This window comes from Dermacentor albipictus, chromosome 2 (genome assembly GCF_038994185.2).
Source record: "Dermacentor albipictus isolate Rhodes 1998 colony chromosome 2, USDA_Dalb.pri_finalv2, whole genome shotgun sequence".
Classification (NCBI taxonomy): Eukaryota; Metazoa; Arthropoda; class Arachnida; order Ixodida; family Ixodidae; genus Dermacentor; species Dermacentor albipictus.
In genome coordinates this window covers 199102567-199125661 of record NC_091822.1, presented here as the reverse complement: position 1 = coordinate 199125661, position 23095 = coordinate 199102567, and the positions used below count along the sequence as shown (strand labels likewise).

The 23095-nt window shown below is 45.7% G+C and overlaps 1 protein-coding gene and 1 long non-coding RNA gene across 2 annotated transcripts in view; one reads left to right on the top strand and one right to left on the bottom strand.

Annotated features, from left to right (window-relative positions):
* The window catches only part of LOC139056404 (uncharacterized), a 28699-nt gene extending 22829 nt beyond the window's left edge, over positions 1-5870 (bottom strand). The window contains exons 1-2 of the long non-coding RNA XR_011512343.1: positions 5823-5870; positions 5548-5724 (exon numbers count right to left, since the gene is read on the bottom strand). This is a non-coding gene — a long non-coding RNA (uncharacterized lncRNA). The remainder of the gene's footprint in view (positions 1-5547; positions 5725-5822) is intronic.
* The window catches only part of LOC135904532 (neprilysin-1-like), a 196942-nt gene extending 188136 nt beyond the window's left edge, over positions 1-8806 (top strand). Inside the window, exons 20-21 of the mRNA XM_065435340.2 lie at positions 3690-3766; positions 7855-8806. Of these exons, the coding sequence (XP_065291412.1) occupies positions 3690-3766; positions 7855-7954 (177 nt within the window). The 3' untranslated portion in view covers positions 7955-8806. The remainder of the gene's footprint in view (positions 1-3689; positions 3767-7854) is intronic.
* The last annotated feature ends 14289 nt before the right edge of the window (positions 8807-23095 follow it).

Below are 23095 nucleotides of genomic sequence, written 5' to 3'. Positions count from 1 at the left end.
CAGCAGGCTGTGACGAATCCTGGGGCCCGAGGATACGCAGCACAAAACACCCTTTGTTAGAGAAGCTCTCTTGCTTGAAATAGACCACGAAGGCCACGGCAAATCAACCAACAATACACGGTCCACCAAACGTGGCCAGCCCTGCTGCCGTCGCCGACTCTTCGAAGGAGGCGCATGGTGGTCTCCAGTTCTCCGAAGGAAGTGCATGATTGGTTAGCGCTGTCGTCGTCGCCAGTTTTCTGAAGGACGCCACCCCCGCGGCTCAATTGAAACAACTGCAGCGGGCTGAGCTAGGTTTGCAGAGCAGTACGCCTGCAGGCCAATCGTAACAGCACCCATCCACAGCGATGATTGCTGAGCACGAAGTCACGGATGTGATCCTGCCCGCGGCGGTCGCATTCTGATGGAGACGGAACGCTAGTGTACCGAGCACTGGGTGCACGTTAAAAAAAGCAACAGGTTGTCAAAATTATTACAAAGTCCGCCACTATTCGACGGGCCTCATGCATAATCAGACGGCGGTTTGGGCACGTGAAGCCCCTGAATTTACTTTTTACAGTGAAGCCGTTTATGGCTAGGGTTCCGTGAAATTTTCATGCGAGCGAGCAAGAACTATCATCATCAGCGATGGCTCGTACCGCTGCTCGCGCGTTCGTCGTCGTCTTCTTCCACAGCTGGCTCGTTGGCGCCCCTAGGCGTAACCGCGCGTACCACGGCCCGTGCGTTCGTAGTCTTTTCCCTCAACTGGCTCCAATGGTGCGCATCATGGCAGCATTCCCATACTGCCTCGCCCTCTGCGAAGGTGCTGACGACACTGGCCCACTGCCAGTCGGTGCGGTCAATTTAGTCGAAATTCTTTGCCTCAATATATCGCGAAATGAAAACACGATTGTATATGACAAATGTGTATAAGGAATGTATAACACTAATCAACGCGAATATATAAAAATAAATGTATATGTGCGTACCTTTCGTCACGACGACCACCGATCAAGACAATAAATGTGTTCGTACATTTGTGTGTCACTTCTTTGTCGTTTGCTACCTAGCTTCGCTGGTCATTCACCTTCACACAGTGGAATAGCTTATGACTTTTTAACTACATCATTTAGTGTAATAGTCTAATGATTTGCTATATATAGCTATCAGCGCTTTAGCCTGCATAGGTAAAACTGCAACTTTTTCTTTTTCAATGGGTGTATGTACTAACTTCTGCTGCCAGCAGCCATGAACGGCCATTCGTGGATTCCTTTACTATGTTATTTATGACCACAACGAATGATCAGCTGGTTCAACGCGTTGAATAACGTAATTCTGAAGCCGCAGACATGCGACTTGTCCCGTATCCGTGCGTATAGCTGGTTTTGCCATTCCGAAAAAGTCGTAGGTGCCGATCGCCAAACTGATCTCAGTTGGCCAACGTGTTACCATGCAGTGCTCTTGCCGCAAGGATGACAGGAAGCCTACAATTGTGCTTTAGGATGCCTTATTCTCTTCTCTCTCTCTTGGGCCCATACCCATCAATATCAGCGTCTTGTTCTTGCTCTCTATTATTGCCATGTCGTGCTCATCTTGTTTTGCCAGATGGACCGCAGCTATATTGCCCACAACTTCACGATTTATTAGCGTAGACTAAGCTCTCATATATGTCTATATATATACAGACTCCGCGCATCCGCAACAAAGCTGCGGTTGCTGGGAATCGTGACAAGCAGTCAGGGATCTTTGTATGCTACCACGTTCCACTCTTAAAGGCGACGCTTAAGCGTCCTCCAATTTTTGCATCGCCTTTTTGATCTACGTGGAATTGACCCCTCAGCAACGTTCCATAACGCAGTTTGACTTTTTTCTCCTTTCATCATCATCAGCCTGGCTACGTCCACTGCAGGGCAAAAGCCTTTCCCATACTTTTCCAACTACTCCGGTCATGTGCTAATTGTGGCCATGTTGTCCCTGCAAACTTCTTAATCTCATACGCCCACCTAACTTTCTGCCCCCCCCCCCTGCTACGCTTCCCTTCTCTTGGAATCCAGTCCGTAACCCTTAAATGACCATCGGTTATCTTCCCTCCTCATTACATGTCCTGCCCATGCCTTGATTTCAACTAATATGTCATTAACTCGCGTTTCTTCCCCCACCCAATCTGCTCTTTTCTTATCCCTTAACGTTACATCCATCATTCTTCTTTCCATAGCTCGTTGCGTCGTCCTCAATTTAAGTAGAGCCCTTTTCGTAAGCCTCCAGGTTTCCGCTTCGTATGTGAACACTGGTAAGACACAGTTGTTATGCACATTTATCTTGAGGGATAATGGCAACCTGCTGTTTATGATCTGAGAATACCTGCCAAACGCACCCCAGCCCATTCTTATTCTTCTGATTATTTTAGTCTCATGATCCGGATCCGCGGTCACTATCTGACCTAAGTAGATGTCTTCCCTTACCACTTCCTGTGCCTCGCTACTTAACGTAAACTGCTGTTCTCTTCCGAGACTGTTGAACATTACTTTAGTTTTCTGCAGATTAATTTTTAGACCCACCCTTCTGCTTTGCCTGTCCAGGTCAATGAGCATGCATTGCAATTGGTCCCCTGAGTTACTAAGCAAGGCAATGCATCAGCGGATCGCATGTTACTAGGGTATTCTCCATTAACTCTTATCCCCAATTCTTCCCAATCCAGGCCTCTGAATATCTCCTGTAAACACGCTGTGAATAGCATTGGAGAGATCGTATCTCCCTGCCTGACGCCCTTCTTTATTGGGATTTTGTTGCTTTCTTTATGGAGGACTATACTGTGGCTGTGGAGCCGCTAGAGATATCTTTTAGTATTTTTACATATGGCTCGTCTACACCCTGATTCCGTATGCCTGCATGACTGCTGCGGTTTCGACTGAATCAAACGCTTTCTCGTAATCAATGACAGCTATATATAAAGGTTGGTTATATTCTGCACATTTCTCTATCACCTGACTGATAGTGTGAACATGGTCTATTGTTGAGTAGCCTTTACGAAATCCTGCCTGGTCCTTTGGTTGACATAAGTCTAAGGTGTTCCTGATTCTGTTTGCGATTACCTTAGTAAATACTTTGTAGGCAACGAACAGTAAGCTGATCGCTCTATAATTTTTCATGTCATTGGCGTCCCCTTTCTTATGGATTAAGATTATGTTGGCGTTCTTCCAAGATTACGGTACGCTTGAGGTCATGAGGCATGGCGTATACAGGGTGGCCAGTTTTTCTAGAACAACCTGCCCACCATCCTTCAACAAATCTGCTGTTACGTGATCTTCCCCAGCTGCCTTCCCCCGTTGCATACCTCCCGAGGCCTTCTTTACTTCTGCCCGCGTTACTTGTGGGATTTCAGTTTCCTGTAGACTGTTCCCTCTTTCATTATCGTCGTGAGTGCCACTGGTACTGCATAAATCTCTATAGAACTCCTCAGCCACTTGAACTATCTTATCCATATTAGTAATGATATTGCCGGCTTTGTCTCTTAACGCATTCTTGCCTATTCCTAGTTTCTTCGCAGCTTTTATACTGCCTCCGTTCCTGAGAGCATGCTCAATTCTATCCATATTTTTATACTTCCTTATGTCAGCTATCTTACGCTAGTTCTATTCTAGCTGTAGGGTTAAAGGCTTTCATACACTGGCGTTTCTTTCTTTCTCTTTTACTTGTATTTTTCTTTTCAGATATGGTGCGGCTCTATGAGACCCGAGGAAGCCCTGAACAAGATCAGAACTTCAGTCCACTGTCCAGGACCGATCAGGTTAAGTCAACTTTCCTGCAGTAAATAGCCAGGCGGACGAGCGTCGACAGATCAGACTGCTCACTATAATGACTCATAGTGACTCCTATTGAGAATGAAAAAAGAAAAAAGTTAACTCGCTTATAGGGAAGGAAAATGGCTGAAAAAAACACCGAGGATATCTTGCAATTTCAAGCACGATTATTTCCTTTCTTTTCTGTGCGTGTGTGTGCGATCGATGTCAGTTCTTGCCACCACTTTGTGCGCGTGGCTTCATAGACATCGTGGCAAGACCTCAAATCACAAAGCGGTCCTAAAATGCAGCTTTAGATCGGTGCCAACTACACTTCTTTCCGAAGCCGCGTGAAACCTATAAGGTATATGTATGCTCTCCTCGGGCAGTCGCTGAACTGATCAGAACGATATGCGTTACATTCGAGAATAAACGTTGTATAAAACCGACAGCTGAAAAAAAAAAATATTTAGGGTATGAAATATTTCAGGAAAATTGCGGAAGTCTAAAAGAAGGAAAAAGCAGCACCAAATCTGCAACTTCATAACTACAGGCATCGAAATCAGACAGAATACACCTGTTATAACGTCTAAGGTGTGGAAATAAACCGATTTCATTTGTAGTTTAAACGAAGTATATATAATTTTTTTCGCCGTGAGTTTTGCGAAAGGTTATTCAGAAATTCGTAGTGTATTTCCGAGCGATGTGTATCAGTTTTGTGAGTTATGGACATGCTAATTGATGCAGTTTTCAATGTATCGGTATCATTCCATTGCGAGGTTACAGAGCTGTAAAGGAGATGCTCCAATTTTCTAAATTTATTTTTCGAATAATGAAGGTCTAAATAAATTGCTCCCGGCAGTCGATAGATTTTAGCTGCCCTGCTATATAAAACGCAGCGAAGCTCATCGAATTGGGCGAAGTCGATGTCGAGCTGTACGATTCCTCCATTTCCATAAATACGAGATCTCGAGGTAAAACTCTCAAGCCTGAACCTAAGTTACCCTAGGAGTTGATGTCAGTATCGTCAAATACGAGTCCTATTTGTCCAGGCCGCAATTGCTGCCCTTTGTCTGCCGGATAAGGCAAGCATCGCAAACCTCCCAGGTCGTTCGGCTTCGTGTGGTGCGCATTACGTCGCACGGCTTTCGTTTCTCTCCTTCCGGCAATCGCGGTTATAGCTTTCGTCTCAATTGAGGAACAGCCTGCACGTCGGGGCAGATTTTGTTTTCAATAAAGATGAGAAAACATGCCGTTCACTTTCTTGATTCGGATGTGATGTGCAAGATTTTATTGATTCTTTGCTGCAAAGCTGTTAGTCTCTAGTAGGCCGGGATTTTTCGCGCCGCGAAAAATTCCGGCTTACCTTCTGCGATTGAAGCGGAAAGTGCATACATTATTGGAATCGCGCATGCAACATACAACAACGGCACTCCTTTCAATAAAGAACAAGCTCAAAACAAGCATCCAAACTGCATCATTGATGACGTAGCGCTCCCCGCATACGTTTCCCGGTAAAGGTTATTACTGTAACCCTTACCGGGAAACGTATGCGGGGCGTGCTATACGCAAGCCGCCGCGGCGACGGCAGCTTGCGCCGTAGGGAGTGACGTCATTAGCCTTTCATATATAAAATAACCAGCCTAACAACTGATGTCCATGTTATTTCAGCACCGCTATGGGTAGGCAACGCATAGTTAAGACTCCCGATGAGCAGCATGAATGCGAGGAGCAGCAAAGGGAAAGAGAAACGGCCATACCACCAGTGACGGCGTGCTGTCAAAATTACCATTACTCCCTTACTGGCAGTCGCTCCGGAAGCTCTTGCGTCGGAATGGGCTGCCGCTCTGCGCAGCTCCAATCTCAAGACACATAAGCGGGCAGTCCAGTGGGCCCGAGAGGCGGCGACGAGGCAAGGCCTCGAAATCCCCTCATGGGAGACATGAGCCCGGGTCGTTGAACTCTGCTGGATTTACAATAAAGTTGTTTCCATCCATCCCATTACTCTAAATTAACATTACTACCATTAATCTAAAGCGATAAAGAATTGCATACACCGCTTACCAGTTGTAGTGGCGGTTTTCAAGAGCTTCGCTGGACATCCACTTTGGCTTGGCCTGGATGGCGAGCCAGTTTTTTTTTAATTCGTTAGCGTTAGGAGTGCCAAACTGAAAAAACTTTGTGTGTGTGTGTGAAGTCTGGGAAGCCAGTCACGTGGTTTTACACGCACAAATAAATAAATAAATAAACATATATATATATATATATATATATATATATATATATATATATATATATATATATATATATATATATATATATATATATATATATATATATATATATAATATTGTCACAAGCTGTCATGAACCACGCCTGCCGCGCAAATAACCAGATGAAAGAAAGAAGAGAACGACGTTAGCCAAGCTGCCGCGAGACCGCTCTTCAACAACCGCGCCTATCAACCAGATTCATCTGTTTCTGCATTAAACACCTCGTGTGTAACACATATATATATATATATATATATATATATATATATATATATATATATATATATATATATATATATATATCAGGATTTTGTTTAAGGCCTGAAATCTCTCATGAAAATTCCCGAAAATTGCTAAGTTCAAAAATGGAGACACCAAGTTTATGAATTCGTAGCTACGCATGAAACACCGATAGCGCAGTTCTTAGACTGCATCTGTTAGGGTATTTAAAGTGGACAGTCTTGATATATGAATTTACAGCTGACGTGAAATTCTTACAGAGTTAAAGAGGGCTTTGAAAAAGTCCTACACTGTAAAAATTTTTACACCCTTCAGAGTGTTTTTTTTTTTGTCGCACTGGTAACGTGTTTGCTCAAGTCTCGTGATTTACTTGCGGTAACTTCCCAAAACCACTCCGTGCTGTCCCTTTCTTCAAATCTCATGTTTTGCTTACGGCAATTTCTTAAAATCATGAATCACCAACTAGCCTACACCAACACTCTGCTATGTTACATATAGCTATGTTACTCTGCTTTGTTACAGTTTCATATCTCTCCCCGTGAAATTCTCTTGACGGATATTTCTGTGCGCCCAAGGCTGTCAGAATGATTACATAGTTTTCAACTACGTACTTGTCGTTGCACGTCTAATTAGAGCTTCTTGGGGTCCTTTATAATTTTTTGTAAAGCCCTAACAGTAAGGGTGTTACCAGTGCGACAAGAAAGCAGCCTTAGGGATGTAAAAATTTTCACAGTGTACTAACATAGTAGTATATTTCAGTGTGATGTATAATGCAACAATATTGTCCGCTTTAGATGTTTTATCGATGCAGTTCACAGACTTGCGATATGGCTTTTTATTACTGTCATACCACGTTGAAAATCTGATATTCGAGTTTATTAGGCATTGCAATTTTCAACAATTTTCGCAAAAAATGACGGCTTAATTTAAGAATTTGCTTCGTGCTGTCAATACTTTTTAACTTTTTTTTTCTTTTAAATGCAGCAAACCTCATTAGAATCGGTGCAGTGATTGTCAAAAGAGACTAGTTTTCAGCTCCCATGTATTTAGATAGGAGCACTCAGTGTATGAATGCACAAATTTGGTAGAGAACGCCCTCGTGAAAGCCAAAGTTTGACCTAACGCAAATGGGACGTGTGTAAAATTGTGTACATCGAGCTCCTCAGTCTCCCTTAATCTTCTCGTTCATTGCATGGCGAAGGACTCAACCCCAGCAGTCCTGATACCTTGAGGTAGCATACGGCGGTTTATTACACACGCAAAAATATTTAAGGAAGTGGACAGCCACAGCCGTGGCCCAGCTGAACGTGTCATGTGCAGGTTGTGGGTACGACTCCCAATGGCAACCACTTGCCTTTTCTCCCACTTTAATTTTTTTTCTCTTTGCATGGTTAATTAGGCAGTTAAATTGTGTAATTAGGATTTCCTTGTCTTCACTGTCTGTTGGCTTCATATGGTTCCGTGCAAACCATGCCACTCGTAATGAAGCTTTGAATCTATATCGTTACTTAAGCAGCTCGAAAATGTTCGCAGAAGTATTGAAGAATTTATTTCATTCTTTTTCGCCCTGTGCCGTGTCGCAGGGTTCTGGGACCACTGTCCAACTCGTACGACTTCTCCCGAGCCTACCACTGCCCCAACACGAGCCGCATGAATCCAGCCAAGAAGTGCTCCGTCTGGTGAAAGAGGGCGGCAGCAGAGTGCGCGAGCGACTGGCGGCGAGAAAACAAGGAGCGGGCCTCAACGCCAGACGCCTCGTAGCTGTGGGCTGCTGGACCATTGGTTCAAAGCGTACTACTAAAGCACGTCCTATATTAAACCACGTGACTGACGTGCCTGCGTTGCACCAGGGAACTGGGAGACGAAACAGAAGCTGTGTCCTGACACCAGTGCGGCGACAGAAAATAGCCACGCGACGGCAGTGATGGCAACGCTGCCGCGCTGATGGCAAAGTGTGCGCGAAACGACTGCGGCGAACGGTTCGCGTTTCTCTCTTTCGAACGTCTTAGCGGCGACACCAGAGAGAACTGCGCCGATGCCGACACCTTCCGAACTTCGTGCTGAGCGGCGGTGGGCACCCGGACACTTGTTCTGGATGCGATTCTCTATATGCCACGCTGCCAGTGGCAACTTCACTCTCAGCATTGCGAAGTCAAGCTTGTAAAAAAAAAAAGGCAACGTGAAACAAAAGAGCGTTTTCGTTTACGCGACTTGTAAGACTGTTCACATGTGCATATTACCGCGATTGCGAAGAGAGCGACATTGTTGTTAGCAGGTGTTTTTACATATCTGTCTTTCGGAGGTGTTACGTGTACGTTGACAACAACCTAAGGTGTAATCAGAACTGTACACTTTAAACATCGCGCAAGTACGGCGCCCTCGTCTGAATATCCCCGCGAAATTAAAAGACTTTCCCGACGACTGTCTCGATTTTTTCTTTCCTTTTATTTTCCTTTCTTGCTTGAATGCATTCACGGCGACGCACGAAGATGCAGGTAGCCGGCTAGCCAGCATCCTTGTTGCAACAAGGACATTCGGGCATAGCTGTTTTTCAGTGAATAAAGCACCTTTTTCTGAAAAATATTTGGCTAATGCACCTCAAGTAAAGAAAGCTAAATGAAACTACCGTACCTGATTTTGCAGTCTGATGTTAAACAGAGCAACTGAGACAAGAGTGATCGACCGACGATTATGATACTCCCTTATGTGAAATTTGAGCGCAGCTCCATACTTGTTTTCATTTCGCGATGTATTGGCTGACGCGGACAACCTTTCTCGTGCGACGCGTTTCAAACGGAGCGAAATGTGGCAAGACTGCTTCGCTAATCGGGAGATCGCGAGAGGCACCACGTGGGTGACGCGTGGGCGCGATTCATAGCAGCCGCCGCAGACAGACCTCCGTTTCATGCAGTGCTTTGTTTCCAATCATTTTATCTTGAAGCGCATGCTCGGTAAAACCACTGCTTTCAATTTATCTGCTGTACCTCGTGCCATATCCCACTGGAATGGTCTTCCCGATGAAATCGTCTCGATAACTGATCGTAAAATATTTCGTGAACGCCTGTGCGCGCTTTTTACTTAATCTCCTTCCTCTTATTTTGCTGCTATGCTTGAGAATTCTGTGCTTTGCTTTTTTTTTTAACTCTGCCACCATACAGTTGTCTTAGATTTATTTTTGAGTTGTTTCCATTGTTCTCAACAGCTTATTGTTACATTGCCCCCCTTACTCAATGCCCGACAGGGCCTGTAAGGCGTTTTTTTTAAATAAATAAATAAAAAATATTTGGTATGGGTCGACGCTATCACCGCATGCCATCGGTGAACAGATGACGGCTCGACACACTGAAGAGCTTTAGATTAGGGGACGCAAGCGGCTTGCGTCCCCTAAATCTCGCAGCCGTCGTCGCCGCAGAGCGCTTTCGCCGTGCCCTCCGCTTCACCCTCCTGCGCTTTCCTGGTCGCGCTCTGTCTTTCATCCCCCGCTGCACTCTGCGTTCGCTCTTTCACCCCTCGCTGTGCTCGCTCGCTCGGTCAGGCCGAGAGACGATGCGCCGACGCGAAACGCAGGAACGGGGAGCTGCGCTCTAAAAAGCTGGAGGGCGATTCAACGTCCAGTCTATGAAAGGCAACGTATTCCTGGGCAAGTTGGGGGTGAGCATGGGATAAATGAACCGCTTGATTTATGCTTCGAGCCGCGCTGGAGTGACACCGCCCAGATAGCACAAGGCCTGTTCACTCCCATCCATGGCGTCATGCTACTGGCCCGAAATTTTCATTGCCAAGGCTGGCGTCACAAAAGCGGTGATGCCAAAATTTTGACGTCACCGCTTTCGTCACGCCAGCCTTGTCAATGGAAATTTCGGGCCAGTAGCATGACGCCATGGATGGGAGTGAACAGGCCTTGTGCTATCTGGGGCGCTATTCTGGACATTCCGCCATTTTCTTCGATGCGTGACGTAGGCGCGACGCAAACAAAATGGCGCTGGTGGCCCGGTTTTGCTTACGTAACGTGACGCCAACTTGACGTTTCGCCTAAGAAACTGAAATGAAGGCACTGAATGTAGCGTTATCGGTAAAGCAAAACAGTTTTCCTCCGCAGTAAAAATAAAGCAGCTATCTCAAAGCGTATGATTATTCTGTCGAAAACGCTTCTCGCTTCCGTCGTCTGCTGCGTACAAGCCGTCGTCTGCTTCAGTAGCTCGGATGCGTGTCCCTGGAAAATGGAATGAGTCATCGCATGTTGGCGCCAACGCGCTTGTTTTCTTTCTTGAGACAACATACGCGACCTACCAGTGGTGATGCGCGCACGTTCTAGGCCACGTTATCGCTATTTCGTGAAACGCAAGTGACTCAGCCCGACTCGGCTGGCTTAGAAACGGCCGAATATCACCGATAGCGTTGCGCGCGCCAGAGATATCCACTAGAGCGACGCAAGCGCCGGCGCTGCCATCTCTTGTTCATTTCGCTGGTTACTCGCACCGCGGGAGGGAACTTCAAGGCGCCGCCTTGCGTATATTTCTTTTTGTAAGTTAGAAAAAGGCCGTTGTAATAACTTTTGATTGTGCGAAAAGGCATTAATCTCGATTACAATACAATTGCAGCAGTGAAAAGTGGACAACATTGCTGAAAGTTTGCTATATTCAACCAATATTATTTCGTATAAACGCGTTCTTTTAAAAAACGATGGCCCAAAACACAAATGCCAACACCACCCGAGAGCGATGCAAATACTATGAGCACGCGTTATGAACAAAAGATTTTCGTGGCGCCAAACGACGGGGAAAATGTGGCGATACGCATTCCTCTCGGCTGCCATTGCATATGGCTGCCCATTAGCATAATTCGCGCGGCTCGTCGCAGCAAAAATTATGGCGGAAAATCTCAGCAATGGCGGCCCTGCGAAACGTCACGCGTCGTCAAAATGACGTTTACGAAACAGCCCTTCCTGTGACGCTCCTCATGAGATATTCCTTCAGCCAATCAGCAAGCTGGCATGGCGCATATCTTGAATCGCCACCACATATTCGCGCAATTTCAGATGCATTGCACTGGCTTCTGCACGCTACCGCTCACATTCTTTTTGAAGCGCTAACATCACAATATATCTGCCAAGGACCAAAAAAATGTATTAGTCCATAACATTTGCAGCTCCACGTCACGTTTCGTCATCTTGATGAAAACGCAAAATTGCATTTTGCAATACTTCCGCTTCCCGGCACAAATTTTAAAACACGTGACCTCTCGACAGCCAATCAGAGAGTAAACATGGCGGATAATGGCGGCCGTGCAGCCGCCATGCGTGTCCAGAATAGAGTCCCTGGGCGGTGTTGGCTAGAGCGACAACGCAAGGTCGATTCAAATAGGTCGCGAAGCTTCGGGCGAAAAGCTGTTCAGTACAGAGTGTCACCGACATCAGCATGGGGGGTTATGGGAGCAGCGATTGAAGCGCGACTATGTTTGGAGGGAACAAACATTGGGAAAGAAAAACGCGTTTTTTATTTCAAACGAGACACAGTTAGATTCATTAAATGAAAACAAAATTCCTAGTCAATTTTATATATTCGTGACGAGTCAAGAAAATACGTTTAATTTTATTATTATTAATAAATGCATTTCTTTTCAGCGCCCACCGCTACAGGGGGCGTTGACGCCACTATCACTCGCAGTGCAATGCACGTCTTGAAATGGGCAGAAAGGCGCACTCGTATCACCTGTTGAAATACGCCCCCCTCACAATTTGTGCTTTCTTGCTTGTCGAAGTTTGTCTGAATTTGGTGACGCGGGTAGCTTCATTGCTTCTTAATCTGTTCAGTCAAAAGTAGTGAGTTGCGACCGCCAGATAATTGTGTAGTTGTTTTCGTGCGACTGCGCTGGCCGACGGGCTTGGCATCCGACAATAGGATCAGCACTCTACACCTAAAGCTTTCGTCGGCCTCCAAAGAAAGTATGTTTGTGCAGGGATGCGATTTCGACAACCGTGCGGCTGGCCTTTTCTGCATCGCTTTCCACGCTGAAAGCTCGAAACGCCCATCAAGTCGAATGGCGGGACATTTGAATATATAGCTCCAAAGTAAAAACAACAAAACAAATTTCGCGCCTTCTAAAACAAAATGACGTCACTTCTACTTTTAACGGACATGGCGTCACGTTATTTTTTCTTCCGCCGGAAGTGTTCCCACCACATACAGATGGCGCTAAGCCCCATGAACCGGTGATAGACCGCCATGTTTTGAACGTATGGGCTCCTATGGAAGCTTCGCTACCAGGTATATTTACCTTGGACAACGTTTGATCAATGTCAACTACAGATTTAATCCGACTCCAAATATTTGTCGTTGTCTGTCATCATCATTATAACCATAATTATCTTGAGTACAATCATAACCAATATTCATCATCATAGTCATTGCATACCCAATGGCCCCAGTTGTACATACCCAGTAAGTAGCACATGGCCACTAAACTCCAGTGTACATACCCAGCGTCATGATGCAGATACACAGTGACTCCAGTGGCGCAAATATCCCAGTGACATATACCCACTAATCCCAGGGGCACTTATACTGGGTGTTTCTTTTAGACGATACAGAATTTTTAGATGTCGCCTGCAGCACATAGCGTAATTGTAGTCCTTGAGCTGGATTACTCGAAGCGGCGGACATTACTCGCAACAGAAATCGAAATGCATAATCGACTAAACAAAAATTCACTAAGTAACTTTTTAATAATTTTTGGCACATATTGCAATTTACGAATTGTACCGGTGAGTTTGCAAGGCGTATTGACTTGGAAACACTTCTAAGGATCGCACTGGTTTAGAGATGTGCGCCTTAAACTTGCAGTAAGAACGCATTCCATGGGCGTATCTACCAGGCGGGCAGGGGAGCACTTGCCCCCCCCCCCTCCACATAACTGGGGCGGAGGCAAAGTAGGTCATTGCCCTTCCCCCCCCCCCCCCACTTTTGAAAGCCGGGAATAGGGCTCCTGGAGACACAACCAAGATCACTCGAGCCTGCAGAAAGGCGCTCAAACCCCTGATAATAGAGAGCAGGGGGGGAGGGGGGGGATCTGGTCTCTCCACCAGCTGCACGCGCGCAGACCACATTGGTTCTTCAGGGCAGCGGTATCTATATAGCACACAGGGTCCACTCGGTAAAAGCTGGTAAATTTCCCCGCCTCTGCAAGTCTGCAGTAGTCGTTCTAGTCTTGATTTAGGCACTGATTTCGACTACTTGGTCTGTCAATAGTGCAATTGACGTTCCCAGTACTTTGAGGACTGCTTTCGTTCATTTAGTCGTGAAAGGTGCTCTAGCGGTGAAACTCAGGCAGCACGAAGCGTTCGCTTCTCGTTGCCTGCGCTCTTCATCAAGCCAGCGTTGTGACAGCGAGTGCTCGTGGTCATCGAGTGGGATGTGTTTACGCTGAAAAGATTTTGCGCCAAAAAAAACAACACACACAGGAAATACGACGCCACCACGGGCGCTACTTCAACTGTTTAATGAGAGTGAAAGCAGGGGGGTGAATCTCCGCATGGCTGCCATTGGCTGTTCCTGAGCAGACGCTCTTCCGACGCTAGCGCCAAGGTCCCCTTCAGTTACGGCCCGAAACGCTGGGCGACGCAGAAGCAAAATGGTGGCGCACACGATTGTTTACGTTGTCATGGCAACAGGAACAGCAGCCGCGCGGCGCCTCCTCTCCCAAATGTTTTTCCTTTCTTTTTATTGGCCTCGAGCTCCACCACTGGAAAAGCTGGCGCCACCATCGGCGTGACGTGCTATTAGGGATCACGTGGACATATCGCGGCCGCGTCGGCTGCTTCTGGAGCGCCGAAGGGAGCTGAAAACGAGAGTTTAAATTCCCTCGTACGCTGCCGTCCTCATTTAGTGGCGAGATTTTCCCGCTTCGAGTGTCTCCTTTACAACGCAAAAACCTACGATAGATAGTGGCTGCCTTTGAAGGCGCGCAACATGGTAGACTACTGCTCGGTGCCGCAGTGCCGGACTTACGCAACGGAGCCCGGTGTCAGCCTTATTCACACGTAGCCGCAGGACAAGAAGCTACGTGAAGCTTGGCTCGCGAAACATAAAACCGGCAAACAGTCATCGGCTACAACTCGGTTATGCAGCAAGCACAGACGCGAGGAAGATTTCTGCTATTGCGCCGGGTCTGCGATGTTCGGAAAACGCGCACTGAGACGCTCAGCCGATTCCGCTGCCCGACTAATGTCATGGCCGTTTGGTCTATGAACTTATCGATGCTATAGATACTGGCAAGTCCACTGGAGTGGAAAGGGAGCAGTAAGAAGCACATTTAAAGAAAAGCATGGCATCTGGTCATGTTTGTGTTATGAATTAATGCACTGGATTACAAAAAGGAAGCAGCGGGAAATCGCACGCTGATAACACCGATAAACATACAGTGCGACGCAACTCGAGAAATAATATTGAAACGTCCAAGAATTTAGAAGAAAAAAAAGATTGGATCGTCGCGACGGCACATCACAGTCCCCGTATAGGCGTCGAAGTCTCTACAATGAAATTATTTTTTAACCACTCTGATAGCGCCCACGCAACTATGGTTGCTTGTATACTGTCAAATGCCCATATTCTGCGGCCTAAAACTCACAACACGGTGCGAAAGCGCGCACGCGGCGAAAGCGAAACAGTGCGCGGACAAGCATGCAGACGCGCAGTCGGTCAATGCGAATATGCGCGATCACTGCATTGAGGCTTCATTCTATTACGCTCCATTTAGTTATACAAACGCTATAAGAACACATTTCACATAGTTTGCTCTCAGCGTTTACCTACCTTTCACGCAAGAAGACGGTTAGGAAGACTCCATCGCGGCGACCGCGCGCAGTGGCGTTCACTGTACGTATTCGGTAAAGAGATAACCTCTGTAAACGATTCTGTGCTTTCAGTTTTCCCAAGATTATTATTTAGACAGTAAAAAACCTCTCTCATTTCAGTACTTACAGAAATGCCCGGGAGAGTTCGTGCGTGGTGTTTTCAGTGAGCGCTGACAGCAAAACCTATGAGGAGCGCGCCGCGTGATCCCTCATACTACGCCAGCGAGGCGCTTCCGATAGATGGCGACTCCGTAACTCCTCGCCGCCAATTATGCTGACCCACTCCGCTCCCTTTCCCCCTTTCCCCCTTTCCCCATTGCAGCACGCGCCGCTTACTTTTTTTCTGTTTTTACCTGTACGCGGCGCTTTCTTCTTTTTTTAACCGCGCGCGTGCTACGGCGCACCACGCGCCAGCTCGCAAGCAATGCGCGCGCAACGTGCGAGCTGGCGCGTGGTGCGCCGTGGTCTATGCGTTGGCACGCACGCAGTCTTGACCATACTTATATTATACCAGCATGTCCCGGGGCAAAAAAAAAATTCCACTTCCAACACAACAGATCTTTGGTCTCGCTTAATTGGCATCGTTTCCGAAAACAGAGTTTTCTTATAACGTGGTGTGATACACGCTCAAAAAATGAGCAAAAGTGAAAGGTGCATGACATATACAAGAGTACTAAACACAAAAGTTCACAGACGGTGAAATAACATAAGAAAGCGCTAGAAAACGCGAAGGCCGTTTCATATTCACACACATAAAAAAAGCAAGATTTTTATATAACGCCCTCAAGACTGAAATGTAGATGAGCTTCTGATATACGCACTAAGATATTGCACAAAACTGGACGACATATATGACATAGTCATGCCAACTATAGAAAGGGAGAACTCACTGGTAATGGCAAAAAGAATGACACGCAGAATACCTAAAAAATAGAATAAAATGCTAACATTGTTTGATTGAGAGCCATACCAAGAAAAAATGCTTACTTATAAATATGCACGAAAGTATGTGAAATGCGTGACATGTTCATTACTGCTGAACAAATTGAAAAATACATGGCAGAACAAAAATAACATTGTACTAAAAACTGAAATACATATTATCACATTATTTTGCACTTGGCCAAAACTTGAGTAACGGTGGCAAGGGGAACAGAAGGTATAGTCGGCTTTTGCAGCAGCACATAGAAAACATTCGCAGAAAGGCCTATTCCTCAATCAAAGACCAGGTCAAATAAGCCAACAACACGACTTTTCTTCCGGGGCGAAAGAAAAGTCGTGTTGTTGCAAAAAGGAGATATGGGCGCTTGAAAATTTGCTCTGGGAGTGTGGGTCACTCGGCCCTATCATTTCCCGGAATCGGTTTTCAGGAATAATTAAATTCCACGATCATGTATATCCCTCAAGTTCTGGCTGTCCAGTACGCCCATGATAAGGCTAGGAGGCTTGACGTATCGGTCCCAACATGGGACTAGCCAGGCAGGTGGCAACACCTTGTGCATGACCTGAATGAAATTTTTCCTCCTCGTCCTTGTTTTATGCCAAGACGGGCTGACACCATGTCCCTATTAGGTATGCTAATTTTTTTTAAGGAATGACTTAATCCAGTTTAAATAGTAAGGAGTAGTGTCTATTTTATTCAAAAAGCTCAGTGCCCCTCCACTCTGTGAGGAAGGATGACCAGCCAAGCTGTGTATGTGGGCCCCTAAACTCCTTGCGTACCGCGCCCATTGGGCATCGTTAGCCCGCTAAAGATGTTTTCATAGACCAGTTTCGAGACTTTCCGCACCACCCACGGAGACACTGCGCTATCGGACATGAATGAACTGAACTATTCTTTTGTTTTCTAAACAGTTCGCTTTTCTCCCCAGGGGGTGATTTTTGAACGCGCTCCGAAGTTTTGAAGATCGTCAGAGTAGCAGGCAAAAATGGTCGCCCGCTATCGATGGTTTGAGACGCCGCATTCGAGACCTTTCACGCCACTCACGGACACTCTGCGCCATGGCACGTGAAGATGGAAAACCATATTTTTGTTTTCTAAGCAGTTTGCTTTTCCACCGCAAGGTTTTAACCTCTTTAACGCACTCCGAAGTTTCGCGACCGTAACCAAGGGGAGGGGGTGCCCCCCCCCCCCCGATGTTAAGCAGCATCTCTCCCCTCCGCCCACACCACCACTCCTCAACCATATTCCTAAAGCGCTGCCAAATCAATCTCTAGATTTGAGAGCTATTCGGCGTTCAAGTCTGAAAAACTTCTCTTGCGAAACTTAATTTCTTTTACTCACAGCCTTCATCTTATTCTCGAAAAAGGTTCATTCGTAGACTGTGTTTTCTTTGATTTCGCCAAGGCCTTCGACAAAGTGTGTCATAAAGTGTTACTATTTAAGCTTAGAAAACTTAGTTTTGATCCTAACCTGTTTGCATGGCTTGAACATCTCCTCTTTAATCAGTCACAGTCTGTTGTGTCAAATAGCCATATGCCCCCATTTAATCCCGCGCGCTCTGGTGTGCCCCAAGGATCAGTTATAGGCCCTCTTTTCTTAAATTATATTAATGATTTATCCAATGATGCTTTTTCTAATATTTAAGTTTTCGCAGATGACTGTGCTATGCTCCGTGAAATCTCAGACAAATCTGATAACAAATTCTTACAAGACTATGTAAATGCCATCTCTAACTGGTGTGATGTACGGTTAATGCAATTTAACGTAACTAAATGTAAATGTATGCATGTAACTCGCAGCAATATTCTTCCACCGAACGATATGACACTCCCCTAGAAGTCGTAATTTCCTATATATACCTAGGCATCCACACAACCTTGTCACTTTCCTGGTCGTTGCAGATGAATAAGGTAATTAACTATACTAACTGCATGCTAGGTTATCTTCGCCGAAATTTTTCTTCTGCTCCTACGTCATTAAAATTAATCTTATACAAGACGCTTATACAAGACGCTATTGCAGAGGCGTACATTCCCGCCGCCGCACCCAAAATTAAGCAAAAACCAGTCTGTAGAATGGCGGCAGTTACAGACCAGATCCTATCCGAGTCCAGCTATCATGCATCTAATACACCCAGATTTATACCCAACCGACAAGTGCACACATTGCAACTCTAGAGCCACCCTCGAGCATATCCTATGGGAATGTACGGCTGTAATACAGGGTAACGGGGATGCAGCCTCAAACAGCGACAGCCTCCGCGCGCGCTGGGAGTCTGCGTTGCTCAGCTCCGACCTGCAGCACCAACTCTGGGCCATCCAGCGAGCCGAGGAAGCTGCCAAGGGCCAACAACCCTTGGCTGAAACCTAGGCGGGTTCCAGGCCCACCCCACCAAATCGCAGGGCACTGAATATAGTTATTTGAATGAATGAGACGCTTATTAGGAGTAAAATTTAGTACGCCTCATCCATCTGGGACCCGCATCTCGAAACCCTTATTCAATCACTTGAACTAATCTAAAACAATGCCACATGTTTCATTTATAGCAATTATAGCGGCACATCAAGCGTAACTGCCAAGAAAAACTCTTTGCTACTTGCTCCTCTCTCGGCCTGACATAAGTGCTTTCACCTTGCTTTATTTCATAAACTATATTTCCACAATTCCTATACCTGCGTGACAGCCTTACATCCCCTCCTACCTACATTTCCTCTCGCATTGATCATAGCCATAAGGTAAGAATAATTCAATGCCACACCAGAACCTGTCACGAATCACTTATTCCTAGGACCTCTCAGGAACGGAACCACCTTCGCGGCGTAGTTGTCGCAATCAAGGACAACCAGAAGTTTTGTTCGGCCATATCAGACACCATCACTCCCGGATACAATTAACTAATCACTTTTATGGAAAAACTGACCACCTTTTGCTGCTTTGTTATTTACTTATGTATACGTTTCTTACCCACTCCCCTCCATAATACTTCGGTCTTGAGGGCACAATAAAATAAAAATAAATAACATATTAGACTGCTGTTAGATATTATTATGGCCGAGGCGTCGAAGCGATCGCTCATCGGATCGGGGGAAAGGCCACTGAACTGAGGGCATGAAACAGCTTGATATTCTCCCAGCTAAAAGATGGCGGAATGTTGTTGCCTTTCTCATTATTTCAGTGTTTGTTTCGAAATCTCAAGATGCTGCCACTGGAAAGGCCCCACTGATATCTTTTCAATGATCTACGTTTCACAGTCATCCCAAAATTTTTAAGAGTGCAATCAAACCTGCTAATAACCGTTGAACCCATAAACAATATGAATGTTACGCATTACCTCACCTGGGTTTTTTCTTAATTGTACAGCACTTTTCGTGCAAAATTGGCAACAGGAGAAAAGAGTCGCAAGAACTTGAAAAATTAAGCGATCTACTAATGGAGAGAGACGAGGAAACAGCCAAACAGGAAGGAAAAGCAAGAATTAACGAATTTAACCGTTGTTTGTGAAAATATTTATACATAAAAATCCTTTTATTTAAAGAAGAAGTAAAGAAAACGCCGCCGAAAGTGGTGAATGGTTTCTTGTAATTTGAATGATGCTTCTACAGTTATCATTGGAGCTGCCTGGTGTGCTCATGCGGGTCTTTTTCTAACCTTCCGCGGTGGACGCGTACGTCTAGAACCGCAGCGTCCTGCACTCTACGTGGTTGTACGGGACTGGCGGCCACGCTTCATTACGCAACTTCCCAAATAACAATACGAGTCGGTTTTGGCACCTAACTTGGTAGAGCAGTATAAACGAGGGACACAAAATAACTGTCATCATTCCACAAATATATCTTCCTAGATAATTCTTCCAGATCTAATTAGAAGAACTACTAGAAATCTTCATTTTACGGTTTCGTTAGTTTACTTATTGTTCTTGGCTGTGTTCTTCCTGCGTTTATTTCCTGCGCGAGCAATTTGATGTGTTTCCTGGTTTACAAAGTAAAGGATACGTGTATATCACAGGCGTACTTGTGAGATACACCTTATTTCATTTCTATTTTGCGGATTTACGCTCCCCCTCCCCCCGAAAAAATATCCTGGGTACGAGCCCGAGTTGATCATTGCTGCCGCACATTTGTTGAATACTTCCAAAAAGTGCCTCAACTGGATAGCTATTTAATTTCTTCGTCAGCACATAAGTGACACCTTTCTGCAGCAAGAAGCGTGTTGTTTCCAAGTGGACTGCGTTGTGAAGAGCAAGGCTTAAAATGTCTCTCCTGTGAGTGCGCCGTTGCCTGAAGCGACTGAACATGGCTGTACATTCCTCATGTATACACGGAACTCGTTTCCTAGCCACAGCACTCATTCCAGTCATGGTCAGACTTGGGCCAATGTATTTCTGGACGGTACATCTTGCTGGCAAATTCAAGAGCATTGACGTTCAAGCATGCAAGCATGATCATAACCCTTCGGTGACAGAAATCGCCATATGATGCCTTCTCGAATATCCTCTTCAGGATAGGAGTGATGTTGCTTTCCCTATCGCTCTATTTGGTGGAGCAGGAATACGGTCTTTTTGTCGCCATTCTGTGAGTCTGCCACGATTCTCCCGACCGAAGCATGATGTTTGCTTTTGCGATAGAATGCAGTGCGTAATTCTTCCGCCGCGAGTTTTTCCAGTAACTTCTGGCTCTTGGAACAATGATATGAAACTTGAGAGCGAAGCTTAAAGATCATAGAGAGGTAAAGGCTTGCTCGCTGGCCATCGTTGTTTGTGGTTTGTGTGCCGACACTTTTAGTGCGTTTATAGAGGCAGTCCGACAAATTGCATTCCACAGGCAGCGATTCAAGCGGCTTAGCTTTCCGCTTGGTTTGTTTTGGAGCAAGAACAGCCCGAGCAGCAGATTCTTTGCGAGGCCTTTTGCGGGAGGGGCCAGGTAGATCAGATAGCCTTCGAAAACGGTGGGGACAGCACCAGGCAAAAGTTTCTCGATGCGGCACTCTGGAGCGTACTCGGTCGAAAGAAAGTGCTAACTACACACAACTGTAGATGGCGTTTTATCGCTGATAGTTAAATCCTGCCTTGCAATGTTTTTTTTGCCATTTGGCCCACAACTCTCCGTCACTTGGAAACTGATGAAATGACAAGCCTGGGCATTATTTCCCAGAGCGCAAGCGACATAAGGGCATGCAGAAAAACACTATTTGGATGCCGATCAGTCCACGTGCACCAATTTAACACGAACCATTAGGAAAGATGTTAACAACCCAATCAGCAATCAATAAAGAAAATCATACAAATTAAGCTCCATGACCACTATACTTAGTAGAACACGACAGCAGCGAATGTGTGCATTGATGTCGGGTAAATGTTCGCGGTACCTCCAAAACACGTCCGGTGAACCCTGTCCATCCGTTTTTACCGGCACTGAGAGGAGGCGCATGGATAGATGGATGTTATGAGCATCCCCTTTGGAACAAGGTTGTGCCACCAACAGCTTGCTATTATACTGCCTAATGTCCCACTTAGGTTAAAGAAAGGCAAAAAGAACCACGATGAATTGCGATAACCAAAGTTTCGGAACCCCTATCGTGAACATTGTTTTTGTGTGCCTCCGTCGTTCATCGTTTCCCTTGCACCAATCCTCCAATCGCCTCTTACTAATCTCTATTGTGGACATGCTTACTTTCCCCCTGCTCTCGCTGAACCCAAGGGCTTCAAGGAGGCCAGTGATTCTTCAATCGACCGCAGGGCAGATACCTTCACATTCTGATAAAACATGCTCCATCGTTTCCCGAGCATTACCGCAGCAAGCACATGCGTCTTCTTCCTTCTTATATCTCGCTTTATAGGTGCGTGTTCTAAGGCATCCTGATCTCGCTTCGAAAAGTAATGCTTAGCTTTGAGTTGTCATAAATTGTCTTTCCTGATTTCGTTTTATCCTCTTAAGTAGTTTAAGGTAGTTACTAATGGCAGGTTTCCTTTCCATTGCCGCCACCCATGAGATTATTTCAGCCTCTCTGACTTTACGCTTGACGTTCTTTGTTGCTGTGTTGCTCACCTTACAGGCCGCATACCTGGCGGTAAGCTTCCTAGTTCTTTTCCTCCACTGTGAATCTATTGTAACGGATACGAAAGGCGCGGACAAGAAGAGAGAAGGGAAGACGAAGAGAACGAGGAGTTTGAGAGGCCGGGCTGCGCTACGATCGCGCTACGATCACCGTCCATCTCCTGTAAATAAGACCATTCCTTCGCAACTCTTCGTAACACTATGTTTTTCCTGTACAGATACTTCACCACTCTTCAGCCCATTTGTTCCTTCCATATTCCTCAGTCGTTCTTCATAATCAAGTTTACTACTGTGAGCTTCCCTCACTTCAAAACTTGTCCAGCCCATATCACCCTGCAGATCTTCATTTGTAGTTTTCCCGTGAGTGCCCAATGCGAGGCGTCCCACTGACTTTTGGTTGCCATCGAGTTCTGATTGCATCGCTGATTTCAAGCAAACGACAGCATTTCCAAATGTAAGTTCTGGAACCATTACACTTTTCCCCATACTCCGGAGCACTTCGTACCTATTGTATTCCCATAGCCTTCTGTGTTTCATTATGACCGCATTTCTCTTCCCCTTTACTGTTATTGTTTTTTCCTGTGTTTCCATATATCCATTGCCTTCGTTTATCCATATACCAGGGTATTTATATTCTGTTACCCGAGGTATTTCCTGGCCCTGTATTGCCACTGTCTGGTCACTGTTTTCATTGAATACCATAACACCTGATTCTCTAACACTAAATCTCAAACCTAAATTTTCGCCTTCCTGTCCACAGATATTAGCCAGACACTGCAAATCACTTTGCTTGTTAGCTAGCAACACAATGTTGTCCACATAAAATAAACATGGAAGCTGCTGCTCTATTGTACCCGCCTGTTTGTATGAGAGATTAAACTCGATATTGCTTCCTTCTAGCGCCTTCTCCGTCCTCACCATGTACATCATAAACAGCAGTGGGGATAAAGGATACACCTGCCTCAGTCCCTTGTTGA